Source organism: Urocitellus parryii, chromosome 5, assembly GCF_045843805.1.
Source record: "Urocitellus parryii isolate mUroPar1 chromosome 5, mUroPar1.hap1, whole genome shotgun sequence".
Classification (NCBI taxonomy): Eukaryota; Metazoa; Chordata; class Mammalia; order Rodentia; family Sciuridae; genus Urocitellus; species Urocitellus parryii.
This window is the reverse complement of record NC_135535.1, coordinates 142,018,524-142,039,187: the sequence shown is the minus strand read 5'-3', so window position 1 is coordinate 142,039,187 and position 20,664 is coordinate 142,018,524. Positions and strand designations below refer to the sequence as shown.

At 33.5% G+C, this 20,664-nt stretch overlaps 1 protein-coding gene across 1 annotated transcript in view; it reads left to right on the top strand.

The window, feature by feature from the left end:
- The window catches only part of LOC144255073 (protocadherin-15-like), a 435,746-nt gene that overhangs the window by 22,706 nt on the left and 392,376 nt on the right, over positions 1-20,664 (top strand). Inside the window, 2 exon segments of the mRNA XM_077799104.1 lie at positions 4,866-4,985; positions 17,905-18,015. Coding sequence (XP_077655230.1) covers positions 4,866-4,985; positions 17,905-18,015 — 231 coding nt within the window.

The window sequence follows — 20,664 nt, the reverse complement described above, 5'->3', positions numbered from 1 at the left end:
GATCATGTGGTATTTGTCTTTTTTGTGCCTGGCTTTTTTTCACTCAACACAGTGACATCCAGCTTCAGCTGTACTATTGCAAATGACAGGATTTTCTATCCATTTATGACTGAATTTATAACAATTTAAAAAAATCTATTCACTAGTTGATGGAGACGTATTGGTCTCATAGTGTGACTATTACGAATAGTATCCCAGCCAACATGAGAAACATTTGCTTTCTTTCTACTGAGTTGTAGCTTCCTTACATATTTTGGATATTAATTGCTTATCAGATGTATAATTTGAAAAGATCATTCCCCATTTTGTAACTTGTTTCATTACTCAGTTTTTTTATTGTACAGAAACATTTTAGTATATTCTAATCCCATCTGTATATTTTCCTTTAGTTGCTAACACTCATGGATCATATCCAAAAACTCATTGCCAAGACTGATTTCTTAGAGATTCCCCCTGTATTTACATTTAGATGGGAGGAATATGTTTAAGGGATCCATCTATTATAAAGTTTGGAACCATAGTTAGTGAGAGTATGTTGTGTTGTTGAAAAATTCAAAGAATATAGTTATTTAATGTTTTGCTACAAAATTATAAGCATGTAAGTTAATACATTTGTTATTAGATAGATTTAATCCTTGCAAAATGTTGAACTGCCCCAAAATATTATATTTTACATGATAAATACATAAAATTTTATCTATCAATGTAAAAAAATTGAAAACAGGCGTTATAGCTAAGCACAGACAGGACAAAAGTCAAACTTAAGTCTGATAATTTCTAGTTAATTGCATTTTTTAGCCAGAATTCAAATAAAAACCTAGTTTTGTCTGTTACATATAGCCAATTCTCATTGTTCAGACTCCTTATATGCAAATTGTCCTACTAACAAAAATTTATTTGTAACTACAAAATCAATTCTTGCCAAACTTTTGCAGTCATTTACAGATATGCACAGACTGGTGAGAATTTTCTCAACAATTGCACACATTTCTACTTAAAGTGAAATAAATCTATGTTCTGCCATCTCTTCAAATTTCATGCTTCATGAAGTTATACTATTTGTAATTTAGTAGTGCCATCTTTCTACATTTTTGTGGTCTTTATTGTTGTTGCTGTTGGTGGTAGTGGTCATGATCGTGTTGTTTGAAATGGCCCCTTAAAGTACTGCTGATGGGTTGTCAAGTGTTCCTAATACAAGACTGTAATAGGCTTCAAGCAGAAAATACATGGGTTAGATAAGCTTCATTCAGGCATGAATTATAGTGCTGATAGCTCGGAGATGGAAGTTAATGAATCCAAAATATGTATTGAATGTCTTTTTAAAAAACAAGGTTATGCATTGATCAGTTGACAAAAATTTTCAAACTAGACATTTACAGAATCTATTTCTATATTTCTCAAGGATCCTAGGTTTAGTACTCACTAATTCAATGTTTGTGTTGATGTTATGGAACTTAACCACTACATCTAATAAGATAACAAATAACCTGGATTCATATCAAACAATGAATACAATAATTCTGTGAGGATTTTTTATGTGTAAGATTGAAGTACTCTCTTTTGGAATATTCTCATAATTTTTGAGTTGTATTAAGGAACTGTTCTTCACAAAATACCTGAAAAGTAAACTCAGAAATTGTCACCATCTTGCATGTTTGCATTCTAACTTCTCTTACTTTTTTATAAAAAAGAGAAATTGTTTAATTTTGAGACAAAATATATCAATTCAGTATTGTAAATCAAAACTAAATCTCTCATCAAATCTAGAAATATAAACAATTTTTAAAAATTAAACATTTTAAAATAATATATAAAACATAAAATTGTACATATTTATGGAAAATTATGTGATGTTTAGATATATGTTTACATGGCATAATATTTAAGTAAGGCTAAACATCTCCTCAAATATTTATCATTTCTTCATGGTAAAAAATCTTATTACTGGCTTCTTCTTAAAGGACATAATTTTTCATTTTGATTTTTTAAAATTTTTGTTTTTGAATTCATCAGTGAAGTTTATGTACTTCCAATAGCTGTATAGCTGTATACAATTATTTGTGGCAAAACACATCAACTAAATAAGTAACAGAATCAGGCAAGCTGATCATCATTCCTCACAGAGAAGGCATTTCAGAAAATATAATTTAAACCTGAGACTTACCAAAACATTAAGGAACAGAGAAACTGGTCATCTGCCTGGCAGAGATGCCCTGAAAGCTTTCCACTGAAATCTTTTTTTTTTCCTAATCATAAATATTGTTTAAAGTAAGAAAAACAGGAAAAAAAGTGATTTTAGTAATAGTGAGTAGATATAAAAAATATCAATCTTATAGCAAATTGTCATTTAAGGTAATACTAAACAGGCTAGCAGAATTTATTAAATTGGGAAAATGACCTCTGTTGACTTTGGAACCCTTTTGCTCACTTTTTGTTGAAAAGCAGTTGCTTCCCTGACTCCAGTCCCCCTGTGGACCCAGGACCTTTAATATTCTTGAATGTGACTTGAGTTCCTCCAGGATCTCCTGTTCCTTCCCTATGATACCCACTGTATCACTGAGTGTTTGACTCCAGAATCTGGCTCTAATGTGAAAGTGGTCTAATGGTACCTGAAGGCTCAGTAAGTAGATTGAAGGATACAGGCACACTTGTTTTCAGAATTTCCAGACACAATATTGTTCAATTTTTTGGTTTCTTATTTTATTTGTTCTTTGATTTAGCATTTTTTGATTTGTTTTTATTTAGTTCAACCTCATGATGTTGTTTTTTTGCTTTGGCAACAAAATCTTTGATTAAATATTTTATTAAACATCTGGTAGCAATCATTTTAATTTTCATAATTTTAAAAATCTGGATGAACCTGGGAGATATTATGTGATGTGAAATAATTCAGGCATGGAAAGAGAAATAGCACTCATGTGTGGAATCTAAAAAATTGAATTCATAGACATTGAGTATAATGATGACTATGATACAAAATTCCAGTTAAGTAAGGAGAAGAAATAAGTTTAAGAGGTCTGCTGTACAACATAGTGACTGACTACAGTTTAATAGATTTTTAAAAATTGCTGATCAACAGGTTTTAATTGTTGTCACCACAAAATGATGAAAAGTATTTGAAGTATAGATATGTTAATTAGCGTTGTTTAAACAATACACAATGCATACACATTTAAAAATATGTTGTACATAAGTACATATATATGCATATATATGTGTGTATGTGTGTGTGTATACATACTCACAGAATTTTCATTTGTTAAATAAATAGAAGCAAAAAATCCTAAAAGCATAGCTACATAAGAATGAGTATTTTTTTATAAAAGAGAATGGTATCTTTTCTGACATTTTATGCATTTGAAAATAAATAAAAATGACAATTTGGAAGCCATTTAGTTAACTTAGAATAACATTATAAATATCCTATTTCCTTATAGTTATGGTTTAGTTCTTTAATCATAGTTATGTTGTTTTTGTAAATAAAAATTTACAAACTAGTGTAGTTATTAGACCAATAAAAATGTGTTTGGTCCATTCATAGTTTAATTTTATAAAATCTAGCGCCAACTTGAGAATCAATAATTTTCCTATAAAATTAGAATTTTAGATGACCTAGTAATTTTAGCTCCATATTCCATTATGGTAAGAATTTTGTAGGGCTGAGTAGCAGCTATCAAATTAGACAGGGAATTTGTTCACTTTTCCCATCAGACTTTCTTTCCACATTTTCATCCCCTGATTGATCTCTGTAGACATTTGAATTTATAACCCCCAAAAAATGTTAGTAAATTAGATGATCTCTTTTTTCCTTCTTAAAGTATTTTTCCATGAGGGAATCCCATTCAATAATTAACACAACAAACCTAAAAAAATTAGGTCTCTGCGCTGTAGAAGTACAGAGCTTATGTTTATTGCTAAAATGTGTTCATCAACTGGGACAGCATAATGTATACAGAAGTGTAAAATGCATAAACAAACAAACAAAAAAAGGTCACTATAATTTTACTCAGTGGCAAAGGCTATATTAGGAATGGTATTGTAGTAAGTGATATCAAACTAAGTTAAAACATACTTAACGAGTAATTAATGAGCTAAAACATGAGGAATGGGAAAGGAGAATTGACAAAAATATATTGTACAAAGACAATTTGTATAAAGACAATTTGTAAGATAAAATAACAGTGATGTTCTGTGGAGAGTCTAGGATCTCCGCATTAATAGGCCAAATGCCTTACATGGTTTTACATGCCAAAATACATTATTTTACTGTTATTCTTTTAATTAAAAAAATAGATAAAAAGATGTGACTGTCTCCAACTCCTGTCATAAAATTGTTTCTTATACAACCAATATTAGAAGCCCAGAAGAAATTCATAGCTTCTTCTTCTAAAAGGGCAGTCATTATTACAATTTATCTTCCCCAAACTTGCCATGTGCATATACTTAACCTGGATTTTGGGCTGTCTCTGAAAAGGCCTTTGAAACTAAAATAAAGAAACTCACTTGTACGATTGAAATTCTATCATGTAGATAACTTAATGCTTCAAGGTTTTTCAAGAAAAAACAGATGCATTTTCTCCACAGGTATTAAGATGCTAACGGGTATAAATTGGGCCAAATGTGCTTTATTCTGAATCCTTCTATTTCTTTACCTGAAGGAAGGATCAGGAATTTGGAAATTTCGGACATTGTAAGAACTCCTATGTTAGGTATGCAAGTGTGTTTTTTAAAAATATTTTATTTCTGTGGTTGTAGGCAGATGTCTATTCTCTTCCTTTGTGTAACTAAAGGCTGGTTTTTGTGCTATATACTAGATGTTCAACTGGCGAAATGAGAATTGAGTTTTTCCTTTCTTTTCCTTTCAGCTCACTCCAGTTGGCACCATGGTATTTACAGGATTTTCAGGAGACAATGGAGCTACTGACATAGATGATGGCCCAAATGGACAGATAGAATATGTTATTCAATACAATCCAGAAGATCCGGTATGTAAACAGCCATGCATGATGAGATTTCACTATAAGGAATAAAATTAACTTTTATCCCAGTTGATATTTGTTCTATTTTTCTATTAGTTAATAGAACCACTTAAATTAACTATTATTAATATAAAAATTGACTTAGTTCCAATATTTTTGTTGTATTTTATCTTTGGCAGTAACTGAACATAAGAGCAAAATGCATTCATAGGCATAATATGCCACCATCTTTACTAAATTTATTTTATATTTGTAGACTCATGATCAGTCTAAGCATTCTAAACAAACCATTGCATATGGTATAACCAATGTGATGCATAGGCTTTATGCAATTTGAAAATTAATGACAATAGATAAAAACTCCTATGTTAGGTTTGCAAGTGTTTGTGGTTTGCCACCACAAACCACAAACACACACCAGATACATTGTCAGTTTTGAGAAGACCTTAAAATCCTAGTCCAGCCAACAGTGAAATCTCAGAGCAGAAAACAAAGTCTCTAGCTATAGATCTTTCTTGTTTTGGGATTTATATTGTTTTTTAGGTCATGGAATCACTTACTCAAATGACATATTAAGCAAAACTAGACAAAATGTAAAATCTTCAAATGAGACTATAGCTGGAAGTCTTGCCTGCCCTCTGTCTTTCCTCTTCCTATGGCATCTTCTCAGATTATCACGAATTCCCCAAAGCAGAGTTAAAACCACTTCCTAAGTGGTTTGCTATTTCATGTTTCTTTCTTTTGTTTACTACTAGGAATATAAAAAGTTCTGAGGTTAACATTATTTTTTTACCCTTTATGTTTTTTCATAAGGTTTAACTAAACACACACAGCACACATCAATGAACAAAAACACTGTTGAGCAGGTAGAGTTTAATAACTCACCAAATATGTCTACCTCACAAATTTACTGTCAGAATAAGGTAAAACACAAATGCATCTTCTTGTATTCTCAAAAGCAAGTTGTAGTAGCAACTTTTCTCCATTGCTTTGGAGAAACAACCAGGCTCACAGGGTGAAGTGATTTGCCTGGTATTACACCGCCATTTCTAAGTCTCAAAGCCCAATTTTAGAGGAGAATGCACTCCACTCTTCCTCTACTGAATTGAAATAGATGTAGTATTGTTGTTAAAAATTCTCAAAACATTTGAAAATAAGAATGAAATAAAAGGGGTGTGGGATGGGCATAGTAAGGCAAAGGGCAGGTTTCGGAGATTTTGTTTCCCTTAAAGGGAACTTCTCAGCATGTTTGAAAGGAAACCAAGATCTGGGGATGTGATGAGAATGCGACAGAGAAACTTAAGTATGAAGGGTTATACAAGAAATGGAGTGGAAAGGGCTGCAGAAACAGCAGAGGAGCAGAGGGCAAGAGAAACACTTTTCCATTAACAGTACAAAAGACAGTGATTGCACCTTCTGTCTGAACCATTCATCTTGTTTGCTCTTCAGATTTTCTTCTTTAATAATTAATAGTGCCCATGTGTGCCATTTTTTCCAGCTTACATTATATGATGGTCATTCCTTAATTTTTATTCCTTAAGCTATATGAAAATGAAGCCAGAAAATATAGAATGGTCATAGAATGGTCATTCCATGTATTGGAGAGAAATGTTTTTTTGCATTGAAAAAAAAATATTTAAAGCTTAAGTTATAGTTTAAACTAAAAAAAAAATACTTAGAAACTGTCTTCTAGTTTTGTGAAGCTGAAATTCCTTTTTAGTTGTGCAGTAGTTTCTTCTGAATGCTTCCCCCTTTCAGGAATCTCCGGGATTGAAATCAAACAAAATTATGTATCTTTTACTACCCACAGAATAGATAACCAATCAGCCTCATGCAGTTTTAAAATCACAAGAAAGAAAAAATAAATTTTAGCAAGCTACCAGTACCGTCGAATAAATAAAGTTCTCTGGGCATGGTCTTACTTCCATGCGACAAAAGAGTAAGACATCATGGAAACATTTCACGTGGGTTCTATTGGAGGAGAAAGCATTAATCAAGGCACATTTTTAGACAACCTTCAGCTGTCCTAGATATTTACTGTAAATTCAGTACCAGACTTTTTTCTTCTAATATCTGCAAGAGAAACACTTATTATTTTTATATTTCATATTCTCATAAATCTATAGTAATTTTCTTTATATTAAAAGTTGCATAATGGCTGGGGGTGGTGGTACTAGCCTGTAATCTCAGCAGCTCAGGAGGCTGAGGCAGGGGGATTGGGAGTTCAAAGCCAGCCTCTGCAAAATCAAGATGCTAAGCAATTCAGTGAGACCCTGTCTCTAAATAAAACACAAAACAGGGCTGAGGATTTGGTTCAGTGGTTGAGTTTCCCTGAGTTCAATCCCTATACTCCGTCCTTGAAAAAAAACTAGAATAATGCTCTCCTAATTTCTTAATATAAAAAGCAAAAGTGCATGTATAATGAACAAACTATTTAACCTGAATGTGATCATCTCTGGCTTTGGTAAGCACTGATATAATTTCTTTTAAAGTAGTGTCATACTGTATGATAAATGGTAGAAAGTGTAGATCAGTCTGTCTTATTTAAAATTCTGGTCATTTTCTTTCATCTGATGCTTTGTTGTTCATTACTTAAAGTCACATATTACCTACCCTCTGTTTCATTCATCTCACAATTTTTTTGTTTGGCCACAAAATACTGTAAACTATTCTTGAAGTCAATATCTAAACATCATGAAATTTACATTCAAGGGTGGCTTGTTTCCTTCCTTTGAGAAACACAAACATGTTGACACTGCCCTTGATTTCCAATAACAGAGTAAGCTGCCATTGTTGAACTTCCATCACTCCTATCTGCTGAGGGCCATTACCAAGTAGGTATGACGCATCGTAATCCTTGCCAGTGTACCCCATGTTAAATGGACTTGCCTTGGAAATTTGCTGCGACCTTGCTTGTGTGTTTGAGAAAGGTGACCCTGCTCAATCACCAGGGTGGATCCAGGATTAGGGTGTATTCCTGCAGGAAGTATCTCCATCCTTGGGTTTAGGGGCGTGACAATAGCAGTTTTAGGGAAGTTGAGGTTGAAGATTTTTGCTGCTGGGATTAGGGTGTTCTTGTTGCTTGTTCTCGTTGAGTTCTCGTGAGATTAAAATGGGATTTGGAAAAAGCCTCGTGGAGTAGGATTTGGGATCGGACATATTGGAATTGCCCCTGAACGTGTGTGGAGGCTGGTGTGAGATCGGGAATAAAGAATTGCTGTTTGAACATACAAAGCTGTGTGGTGCCTCCTGATTCTGGTGCCCCCCAAGACATCGGCAACTTGGTGCTGATAACGCCAAGGTCGCGGGTTCGTTCCCCGTACGGGCCACCAAATGCCGAAAGCCAAGTGCCAAGCCGAGACATTGGCACTTGGCTTTCGGCACCTATCACTGAGCCAATATATATGTATACACCCATACCCCAGTTGCTTCCCTCATATTATCTGCTTCATCCTTGTAGATAGTCGCAAATGCGCCTCCTGTCACATAACAATGCAAAACATTAATTAAATTTTACCATCATTTTAATCAGTGCTTCTAATGAGAGTTCAGTGGAAATTTAATATTTCCTGTACATAATGCATCATTTTTTTCTACTTTTAATTTTTTCATTTAATTGTGTGTGCTTAGCAACTTGACTTTTGCATGCTAAGGTGTACTTTTTTAATAATTATTTTTTGGAAGAGGGTTTCAGACTTACTTAAGTTTTTAATCTCTATTTTTTATAAATTAATTATCAATCATTTTTGTGTAATATTTTTATGCCCTTTTCCCTCTTTCTCCCTTCCCCCTGACTGCTTTACCTCTAAGACTCTAATTACAGGAAAGGTAGATATTTTGATATTGTTTCACAGCTTCCCAGGGCTCTGTTTAATTATTTTCAATATATTTTTAATCTTTTTTCTACAAACTGGATGTTTTCTATTGATCTGTTTTCAAAGTCACACCTTGTCTGCCATCTCCATCCTGTTGTCAAATATATGCAATGGTCTTTTTATTTTTTTGTTTTTAAATTTAAGATATTGTGTTCTTTTGTTCTAAATTTTCCACATTCTTAGAATCTTCATTTCTTCACAAGCTATAAGATTTTCTTTTTTTTAAATTTATAGTGTATATCATTTTTGCATATTTTTTTACACAGGTAGAGTTATAATAATTGCTTGAATACCCTTGTCTGGGTTTTGTAGTATTGTCTTGTCTCCCTCTTGAAAATGGAATACATTTTCTTCTTCATCACACTGACTTGTTTGGGGACTCTGTCATGGATATTGTGAATGTTATGCAGTGGAGAAATAGTTGAGTCTATTTAGTTTCTCTGAGGATTGTGATTATTTCAATGTTGTTTGTTTATTTTTGTATTTCATTTGTGTTCATTAAGGGACAACTTGGTTGAACTCAAACTGGAAGCTCTTTTACTTGAGTGCAGCTCAAATCTTCATTCAGCAAGTATTATGTTTTTTATAGTTGATCTGCTTGTAATCTGCCCTTCAAAGCTATAGTTTAGAGAACAGCTAGAGATTGTGACATAGCTTATCAATGGAATTTTATTCTATCCTTTGCTAGCTTTCTCCTTTCCAGTATTTCCCTACTCAATTATAGTCAACCTTGGTGCATCACCTGATGCTTCAGTCCATAAGACTTCAGGCTTCCTATCAGACTTTTATGTGTCTCAACATGGTTCTGAACTTGGCCTTCTCTCTGGGTAACTGCCATAAAACAGGAAACTTAACTCATGTCATCTCTTTTTTCAAGTATCTACTTCCTTCAAAAAATATCTGCTTTGGTTTTCTCTCTGAAGATACTAGCTTTTTGTTCTGTTTTGTTTTGTTTTGAGTGGTTGATTGATTTTTATATTCTGTATACTTGTGCTTTTTGTTGAATTATTTGGTCAAGTAGGAGTTAGTTATATAGGAGTAGAATGATTAATTCCCAATGAGTTTCTCTCTTCAACATATTTTTAGAAAACCTAGTGTTTTTACTCATTTTTGCCTTTGAACTATTTTGGCTTTCCTAAATAGCACAATAGCAACAATGATAGTAGCATTTCCAAATCTGAATAACAAAAGGGAACATGCATCCATTCCACCTATAACTGGATCTGCAGTGATATGCTGTGAGCTGATTTAGCATACCTACTACTGCATAACCACAAACACTGAAATTTCAAGTCTATTTTAGTCTGTATTCTCTATAGTAAAGGCAAAATTAAAGAAAGTATTAGATCCCAACATGTCTATTAATCTTTTTATTAAAAAAAAAAGACTAATGTAGGAGATAATGCTTTTCAATACAAGTGTAACAGGGCTGGGGCCTTTTGGGACATTGAGACAGTGTGAAGATGTCCCTCGTCCTGCTTTAAAGCTCAATTTTACAGTCAAGTCAGGAAGATTTCAGACATGTTGCTCAAAGTAGCGGCATGAGTTTACTGAAGGGATAAGAAAAGGGAAAGGGGACACTCTCAGAGAAGGAAAAGGACAGTGTGCCTCTCCTGCTCTCCAGTTTTATCTGGAGTCCTAGAGAAGTTTCCAGAGAGTCCCGCCCAGGTTCATCTCTTAACTTTTGACTGATAACAGAATGACATCAGATTTTCAAGTCCCCACTGCCATGACAGCTCTGGGTCACTTTGGCCCATGCTGACTGGTTCTAATTGGATTCTTAACAATAAATTCTTAAAATTTTTATGGTTAAGAGGAATTGTTCTTATCTCCCTGAGTTTCAGGATCTGGTCTGTGAAGTCACAAAAGTCTCTCCCTTTAGGTTAACGGGGATTTTTCTTGTTGACATTAGTTTGGGCCTGCATTGCTTCTGCAGATAATAGGCAGTTTGCTGAGGAATGTCATATAGCCTGTCCACTTAAGCCAGCCATGGTTGCAGGTATATTGCTTCTTGGAAAAGAAAGCATGTGGTGTAAGCACAGTGGGCCTCTTGTATAGAATTATTCCCTAACTTTGTGTTCCCACAGCTCACTTCTGTCTGTCCCCTATCACAAGAATATGGGAGGGTACACTCATGCCAATGTGTTCATTGTATAAAGTATCAGAGAAGGGAAAATACAGTATCACTACAGAATTGTTAAGTTGGAGATTCATCAAAGGTTATAGCTATCAATAATGAGTACTGTGTGTCACCATGAATCCTTCAGATGAGTCCTAGGGAACAGTATGATGTATTGGTTTGCTATATAACAAATTATCAAAAATTCAATAATTTAAAACAACATATTTATTTCCTTATAGTTTCTGTGGTTCAATAGCTTAGCTGTGCCTTCTTCTTAGGCTCTCATAAGATTATAATCAAGGTGCTGGTAAGATTAATACTCATAGTGAGGCTCAACTAGAGAAAAATCCATTTCCAAGGAAACTCAGTTTGCTGTCAGAATTTATTCATGGCTGTACAACACAGGTCCTCACCTTCTTGCTCCTCTTTACTGAAGGCTGGTATGGACTATTACAGGCTTGCCATAGGGTCTGTGCCTGCATAACTGCTAGTGCTTCAAGTCTGCAAGGAAAGTATCTAGAGCAAGTCTAATTACAAGACAGAACTTCATCTAACACAATGTAATCATGAGACTGACAAGTCATCTCCTATGCTATATTCTAAAGACTAGAAGCAAGTCAGAGATCTTGCCCACACTTAAGAGGAAGATATCATGCAAAGGTGTGAATTGCTTATCAGGAGTCAGATATGATTGTCACATATAGTATAATGCAAATGTTATTTTCATTTTTTTGCATAACATGTAAACAGAATCTACTTTGAAAAAACATTTTTGACTTTTTTATTTTTAAACTACAAACTAGAAAGCATGAAGGTTCTATTCTGGTATTAGAAAAAGGTAATTATTAGGGTCTTTCTTATCCTACCTATTTTTTTCTTTATGACAGGATAGACAATTTAGTAGAAAATGTGATGTAAGGAAAGAGGAGGCATTTTTATTATTCAAAATCATAAAATTTCAAATCTAGCCAAATGTTGCAAATTCTTCACCACAACAAAGTTCTTTTATTTAATCCCTGAATAAAATAAGAATAGCTAAACTTGAGCTTTTCTTTTTTTTTTTTGTCTTTCTTTTTATTGAAATTCAAATGATTTCTTAAAATAAAGAAAGAACAAATTTGGGTATAAAGTGCTGCTGAACTGACTGACCCAATTTGAAGCAAAAGCACTTGTGCTATTTACCAAAAACTCCTGATTTTTCTTTCTTTGGAGATATGCCAAAAATGTACTTTTCTTGCTTGGAGGAAATTACTTGCCTTGACTAATAAAATGTGAGCTCAGACAACCAAAGTACAAGTCATATCTCCTCCCACTACTATAGGAATTAGAGAAAAACAAATTAAGGTTGTAACTGAAAGCTCTGTCCTTGTCCCCAATGCCAATTAATGCCAATTTAATAATGAGGACAGAATTTTGAGAAAAAAGGAAAATGTTGTTTTATTGCTTTACTAGCAAAGGAGAAAAAACAGGGGACTCCTGTCCCAAAGGCTGTGATTCTCCCCATCAGGAGGAACAGGGGCATTTTAAAGGAGCTCTTCAAAGGCTACCTTCCACCTGTGCCCTGACAGGGGGTCCCAGGGTCCCCTGATAGTGTGTTAGCATTCACTTGTTAATTTGGGAGATATTCACTTTCTAGATCCCCTGGCAGACATCTCCTTTCTGTGGAGCACAGATAACTCAAAGTAATACTGTTCCCAGCCCAAGGATTAGGAAGCTGGAGAAGGAGACAGGGAAAAGAACACATCTTTAAAAAAAGCCTCAGAGCATATATTCAGAGCTCATATTCAAAAGGTGAAGTGGACCACTGTTACAAGTTAAGCCATCTATTAGCCTGAATTCTGAATGTCAAGAAACAAAGTCTATCTGCTGAAGTGCTAGATGTGTAAATATGTGGATTAGGTAAGAAATGAAAATAAGGACCTTTGTTTCTGTAGCATAACCTATTCTTTCTTAGCTGATTTATTTAGAAAAAAAATGTTAGTAACTGTCTCATTATAAAATCCTTTAAACATTTGTTAAAGAAAACAATTACTCAATGTCCTGTTAAAGCATGATGAAAAAAACTTAATTTAGGAAAATTGCAATAGATATAGAATCACTGCAACCAGATCTTACAGTGGAGAGAGATTGAACTCAACTCCAAATAAGACATGAGCAAGTGGGAATTTGTAGGCAAGGAACAGAGTGGTGATCCATGTAATAACTTTTTCTGGGAGAGATTATCAGGGGAAGGGGGGAAAGTTAGACACACTTACCAGGATTTTTGCTAGAGCCAGGCAGAAGTGATCACACATCACCTGGAGGATGATGGAAAATTGGGTACCTGATCAAATATCAGATATGGAGGGTGATCAGATATCTAGACTGAGGGGATTCTTGCCCAACTGAGTTAGCAAGGTTATTTGCTAACATTGGATTTTATAAGGAAGTATATGGATGGGCTTGAAAAAAAATTTAAAAACCTGAATAAAGTTTGGCAGAACAAAAAAATTATAGTTCTTTCTTATCCAAGGGAAGAAGAGACATTATTCTTTATAAGTGCATTTTCTCATTCTGTCACCCATTGTTCATTAAGGAACATTTGGATTATTTGTTAGAACATGGTACTACAGGATATTTGCTGGGCGAAGAGAGCTACCAACATTTAAATTAGGGGCCTTTAATGTCTTTGACATTTATACTATACTCATCACAATTGTTGTAAAATATTGTTTTTGATGCCTTCACCATAATGAATACATTGACTAATTTAATTGTTTACAAAAAAAGAAAGAAAAGAAAAAAATACTCTTTTGAATTTATCATATGCTCCACAAAATCTTGCATTTTTATGTCTATATTATATATTAAATGAGAAAATGCAAATATATAAGAGGTATCATTCTGATATTTTAAATTCCATTGTTAGCAAGATTGAAAAAACTTTCTATAAGTATTATTGTATTAGTTCTCTTAATCTTTTTTTTTAAAGAGAGACTGAGAGAGGAGAGAGAGAGAGAGAGAGAGAGAGAGAGAGAGAGAGAGAGAGAGAATTTTTTTTTAATATTTATTTTTTAGTTCTCGGCAGACACAACATCTTTGTGGTGCTGAGGATTGAACCCGGGCCGCACGCATGCCAGGCGAGAGCGCTACCGCTTGAGCCACATCCCCAGCCCTCTCTTAATCTTTTTAAATATAAAACTGGAATTATTTTTATTCTCCACTTTAAGTATTTTGATCTAAAGTGATAAGAGGAAAGGGATGACAGATCCTGTGTCACAGACTCCAGTAAACTAAGGCTACAACATACCTTTTCTATTATGAACCACTGCTATCAGAAAAGCACCAAGGTAATAGTGCGCATACACAGCTTCTGTTTTGGAGGTAGTAGAACAGTGTTTCAGAGAGTGATAATATCTTTTATCAATGCCTCCTGAGTAGATTGCCCTCTTGTATAGTACACTTGACTCCCTATAGCTTTGAAGGAATTGAGAAAAAATAAACCACAATTTATTTTTTAACATGTAAGCATGTAATACATTTGAATTTCCTGAGTCAGGAAGCTAAAAGCACAGTTCTAGTGTAAAAGGTTTTTAACAAATTACCATCCTTTAGTAGTTTCTGTATTTAAGTCAATGTCGAATTTCAGATCTTATTAAAATATTCCAAGCTAAGCAAAAATAGTCTCTAGGCAGCTAAATAGGAGAAATATGTTATACTTCAAGAATATCATACCTGGTATATTATATCATGACTGTCTCAAATCCCTATCATGTTTAATATTCTCTTTTTTTTTTCTTGTTTAAGTCATCTAAAAGTCATATATTTGTAAAACGTGGAAACTAGGTCTTTTCAGTACATATCTGTAACCTTTTAACTTTGCAATATAAATACTTGTACACTCAATTAAGCACTTCTAAATACAGTTTGATGGGAAATAGGTTAGAACAAGGTAAAATGCAAATATATTTGTTTGGGATAACTTTGTATTAAACAGTAAAATATTATCAGACTGGTAGTATGGGCAGAGTCTATGCTTCCTGTACAAATCACAGTCTGTTTGGGAAATAAGGATAATGTATTCTTGCTTAGTCATCTGTTTTTTTCTGTCAGTAATTAGATTAGGGGAAATGGCCTATCAATGACAACCAGCCTATAGACTGATCATTAACTGATGCCATGGGGGCCTGGCTTAATAAGACACAAGCTAAGGGTCGAATAGAGAATGTTAGGAAAAAATTGATGCTATTTATCCTAAGTTAAGGGAAAATCAGTCTTACTCAAAGTGAACATATCTCCAAGGGCATAATAACATATCTCTAAGGGCATAATAACTGCTAGCAGGACCCTCAGAGAAACAACTTTTTATCTAAACTATTACTAACTCGCCTTCACACATATTAATAAAGAAGGTTATGGGAGATTTAAATCATCTTGCGGGAAACAGTGTCAATATTCCCTCTACCTCCGTCCTTTGTGGGTGCATAAGTGTGTGGTGTGGGAGTTACACCTGCCTTCTACCTTAGTTTCCGTCCTTTGGATAGTCATAAAACTGTTCAACCTGTCTCATACCCTCACTTTACTAAATGGAGGATTGCCCCTTCTCTGACAGTTGTCAGGTCACTGAACCACTTGGAAATTGTGAGTGGACCTTTCTTAATGGAGGCCAGGTGTTTAGAGCCAGTGGATGTCAAAAGATTGAGCCATAATTGGATTTCTTTTGTTAAGATGGTGTAGGTAGAGGTCAACATTTAACACTTGATCTTAGCCAAAAGGCCGAGAAGCGATGAGGTCAACATTTAAATTTCCATCACCTAAAGAAAAGGGTGCCAAGTTTGTGTCTTACAGAATGTCCAAAACTATCAGAAAGAGGGCAATGGCTTTGCTTCACAAATCATTGAAGCAAATGGATATGGCTATTCTCATACTCTTCTTCATTGTGGATCAAAGCTCTAATTATGAAAGGAAAGAGCCATAAATAGCAGAAAGGCAAAATGCAGACACATTCCTACTCCACTTTTTCAAAGTAAAATCTTAACTGCCTGCATCAGAATCATGCAGTAAGTCTGATAGAAATATAGACTACTGTAAATCTCTGAATAAGGGGGAACAGAGATGTATCTGAACAATACATATATGTTATATATTATAAATTTTGAGTGAACTGTCCCATTTCCCCATGGCCCTATACTATAATAATTAAAAATAAAGCAAACAAACAATGATTTTTCTATAAAATCTTGCTTTCTTTTTACTTCTTATGTTAAGCTTTGGAATTCCACTAAAATAGGGCATTTAATTAGAGTTGATCTTAACCAATGTTCATTTTACTAGAGAAAGTTTTCTAAATCTTTTTTTTTTTTTTTCAGTACCCGGGATTGACCTCAGGGACACTTGACCACTAAGTAACATCCCCAGCCCTTTTTTGTGTTTTATTTAAAAATAGGGTCTCACTAAGTTGCTTAGTGCCTCACTTTTGCTGAGGCTGACTTTGAACTTCAGATCCCCCTGCCTCAGCATCCTGAGCTTCTGGGATCATATGCGTGTGCCACCATACCCAGCTCCTAAATCTTTATCTACATTATGCTTGCCCAACTCCTAAACTTTTATCTACATTATGCTTCTCTTTTTTGTACATTTTCTTCTATTGATTTATTTAATTATTAATCTATAAGTTTTAGAGAAAGAATGGAAACTCCAAAATACTTGTTTAATCAAGAAATTATTTAATTTTAGTACATAGGCTTGCCAACATTTAAAAAGTAGTGCTGATGATGAAGCACACATTGTCCCTTTATTTTTCAAAGTATTTATGAAACAATTAAAACATGAAAATATAAGATTTATGTAAAATATAGCTTTAGCTAATAAGAAATAAGATTAAAAATTCTCAGAAGAGCAATAACATTATTTGTTATTATCAATAAAGTTACTTGTTATTATCATTAACATAGTTGTTTGTAATAGTTCTTCATATTTTTAATGAAAATTGTTAAGAACAACAACAAAATTTTGAAAATATCCCTCAAGTTGTTTTGATAGAGATAGAAAGGTAAGTATCTCTGTGTCATGGACTGAGGCTCCTGAAGAATCTGTGAAGGGAAATAGAAAATACACAAAAAATATATATGAAAAAAAATCAACATCATATCAAAGACTTAATTGAAATTGGAAGACAGAAGATTTCAGAATAGAATTTGCAAACATTATTTTATCATTTTTCACAATTACAATAAAGTACAGGAGTCATTTAAGGTCTATGGGAAAACACTAATCTTGTAAATTGTCCTCTTAAGGAGTGAATACACTTAAACTGAGGGCTACTTGTAAGAGGAGACACTTCAAAGATTGTCCTTATGACCTGCATGTTATCTGGAAGGCACTTTAAAGATTGTCCTTATGACTTGCATGTTACCAGGAAGCAATGAGGTTAGCGAGCTTAACTAATGTGTTAAATTATGAGCCTTGAAAAAAAATAACCTTTAAATTATACATTTCATGATCATATTGTATTTAATGTCAGAAAATTCTTGGAAAATGACATTTTCACAAATGTAAAAACAGTGAAATTAAATAGAAATAACAAATTGCAAAATCTGAACTCTTTGATGTTAAAACAACAGGTCAAAAGATAACAGGGAAGATTTTCAGGTTTCTGGACTTTGACTCAGGACTATTCCAGAGCCATGGATGAATAACCTTAATAATATATGAAAAACTATGACAAGTGTACTGCATTACAGTTATCATTATCTCTGGTGAAACCTTTTGATCAAAATAACATATTTTGAGAAATTATAAGAATATTCAGTATAAGGTTTATACTCACATTGAATTCTCAGATAATAAGCAAACCATCTACCTTTCAAGAGGACTAATCCACAATATAAACTATCTTGTTTCATCATATATTCAACTGATCTGAACCCTGTGTGCTTAATATTTGCAGACATCCAATGACACCTTTGAAATTCCCCTTATGTTGACTGGAAATGTAGTGTTAAGGAAGAGACTCAATTATGAAGACAAGACTTGATACTTCGTCATCATCCAAGCTAATGTGAGTATTTAATTTCTTATCTTTTTTTCTATGAACTTATGAAGTAAACAATGCATTCAATGTTCTTAGAGTGCTTGGCATGATAAACTTTCTCAACAGGGCAACACTGCCCTTGGTGGAATTTATATTATTCAACTTGGGGAAAGTGATGGAATAGAATTGGAGGTGTTGCTTCCACTGACTATTCTTTTTCATCTAAATCTCCCTCTAATGTATGAGCTGCATGCCAATAATTTGCTTTTTAGCCCAAACTGAAATATTTCCCAAAGTATGATTTACCAAACAACCACATCAATATCAACGTGGAGCCATATTCAGTATGTAGATTCCTGGATTCTACCTCAGAAGCTCCACTAAAAATTTCAGGGGATGGAAGTCAGAAGTATATGTGTATGTAAAAATATCTACATTTTTACTGGATACACACACACACAAAATTAATACTTTCAGATTTCAACCTATGTAAAAATCTTTTCAAAATACTCTCACCCTGACCTTCCCTCACTTCTGCTCTCTATCAATTTGTGGAATAAGTATTAATTTTAAACCATTATTTTTTAACTCTACCAGCTTTTTTCTAAAGTATGGAAGTAAAATGGGTGGAATGTGATTTATGGCTTAAGGAACAAATATTCATAGATTATTAGAATAATAAAGATACATGAGCACATGAGTCTATAAAACATACTATTCCATGTACTGGCATGCAAACAATTGAAGAAAAATCAGGTAAACACTTCAAACAAACAAGCAAAAAAACCTTCAATAAAAAAAGGCCCACTTCTAAAATTAAGTAGACTAAGATAATTTGGTTGCTATTATTCTTTTTTAAAATAAAGAAACAGAATGAAGTTACCAGGATTAATTTTTAAATTTTCAGTCAGTAATATTGCATCTATCACCGGTGAGCAGAAGCAAGACAAATAGCTCTGTGGTCTTAGGTAACAGACTTAGGGTCAAAATACTCAAGGCAACTCTAATTATGTTGAATATTTTTTTCTTTCTCTACTGCAAATACCTGATAAGGTAATGAAATAGTATTTAATATATGTATCTATGAATGAGTCTGTTAGGTGCTGCTAGCCATTTGTTAAACTACAAACTAATACTGCATATTTAAATTCTAGAAATCTCTTCCAAGGATTCTGTGACATTTCCTCAAAAATAAACCAAAAAAAGCATGTCTGTCCCAAAGTCATTTTAAAACCAGGCTTCAGATTTCATATGATTTTACATGTTGTTAGAGTCTAAATCTTTCTTGGCCCCATTTACCACAACCAAATTTAACTTAATGTAAATATAGAACAGGCAAAAACCAAACACACAAACATTATAAACTGACATTTGTCCCAAGTTTGATCAAGGAATAGTAGAAATTAAACTATTTTATAAGAAACACTTTCATTTGGGAAGGAGGACTTAAAGTCTCACCATCTAAAATTAAACGTGTTTCTTTGCTTTAATATTATTACAATTTAAATATTTGTAATTTTATAAAATTATGTTTTAAAAAGAGAGTGTTAGAACAATAAATTAGGTATATCTGAGCCATTTATAAAAGTAGTGACTTTTATTTAAGTGTTACTAGGCATGAACCCTGTTTTATGAAACACTAGTTCTTCCATGTAATGTATTGATGAAAATTTCAACCTATTCAGTAAACAATTTATTCAAAATCAATGTGGTATCTTTGATATGTGAGTCCTTATGTTGCAGTATGCTTTTGAAAAGTTGTGCATTGTATTGCCATCGTATGGAGCTAGAATATTGAAAGACTTGCATGAAGATGCTAAGCATTCAGTACAACATTCCTCTCTGTAAGACAATGACAGAATGCTCCAGTTCTGTCAAATCCTACACTCCACTGAACAGTCCTCATTGTTTTCTTGATTCTGTATTGAAGATATGGTTATACTTTTAAAATCCCATATGTCAGCTTTCCTGCTGGATTATTATTTGTATAACCTCCAATTCCTTATATTTATCTAAAGTAATAACTTTAAAAGAAATAGTGACTCATTCTTAAGGAAGGTAATTAAGGCTTTTGTGTTACTAAATGTTCAGTGTTAGGAAATATATAAATGATATAGGAAATAACAGCACATTTTCAGAAAATCTACATTAAGTAGTTATATTAGTCTGCTTGTTTTGCCATAACAAAATACCATAGACTGGTTGTCTTATTCAACAGAAATCTTCTCACCAGTTTGGAGTCCAGAAACCACAGACAAAGTCTGGTAGGATTTGTTTCTGGGGAGAACTGTCTTCTTGGCTGGTAGATGTCCATCTTCTCTCAGTGTGCCTCATTCCTTTTCCTGTGCTTCCATGGTGCAGGCTGGTAGAGCTCTTATTATCATACTACTCCTATAATATAAGGGACCCATCCTTATGATAGCACTTAACCTTAAATAATCTACTTATATAACTGCACTGGGGATTAAAGCTACATTATATGAATTTGGGCGGAACATAATTTATTTCATACAGCAGTTGAACTATGAAAAAAGTTATAAAGAGATATCCTTGCTGACCAATTACAAACACTTTTCTAAGTTAATAAAATATTATCTTATTTTAAGAGATTTTTTTAACAAAGGAAAGAGAATGAGAAATGAAAAGGGAACATGAAAAAATGGACAGAAGGAAATT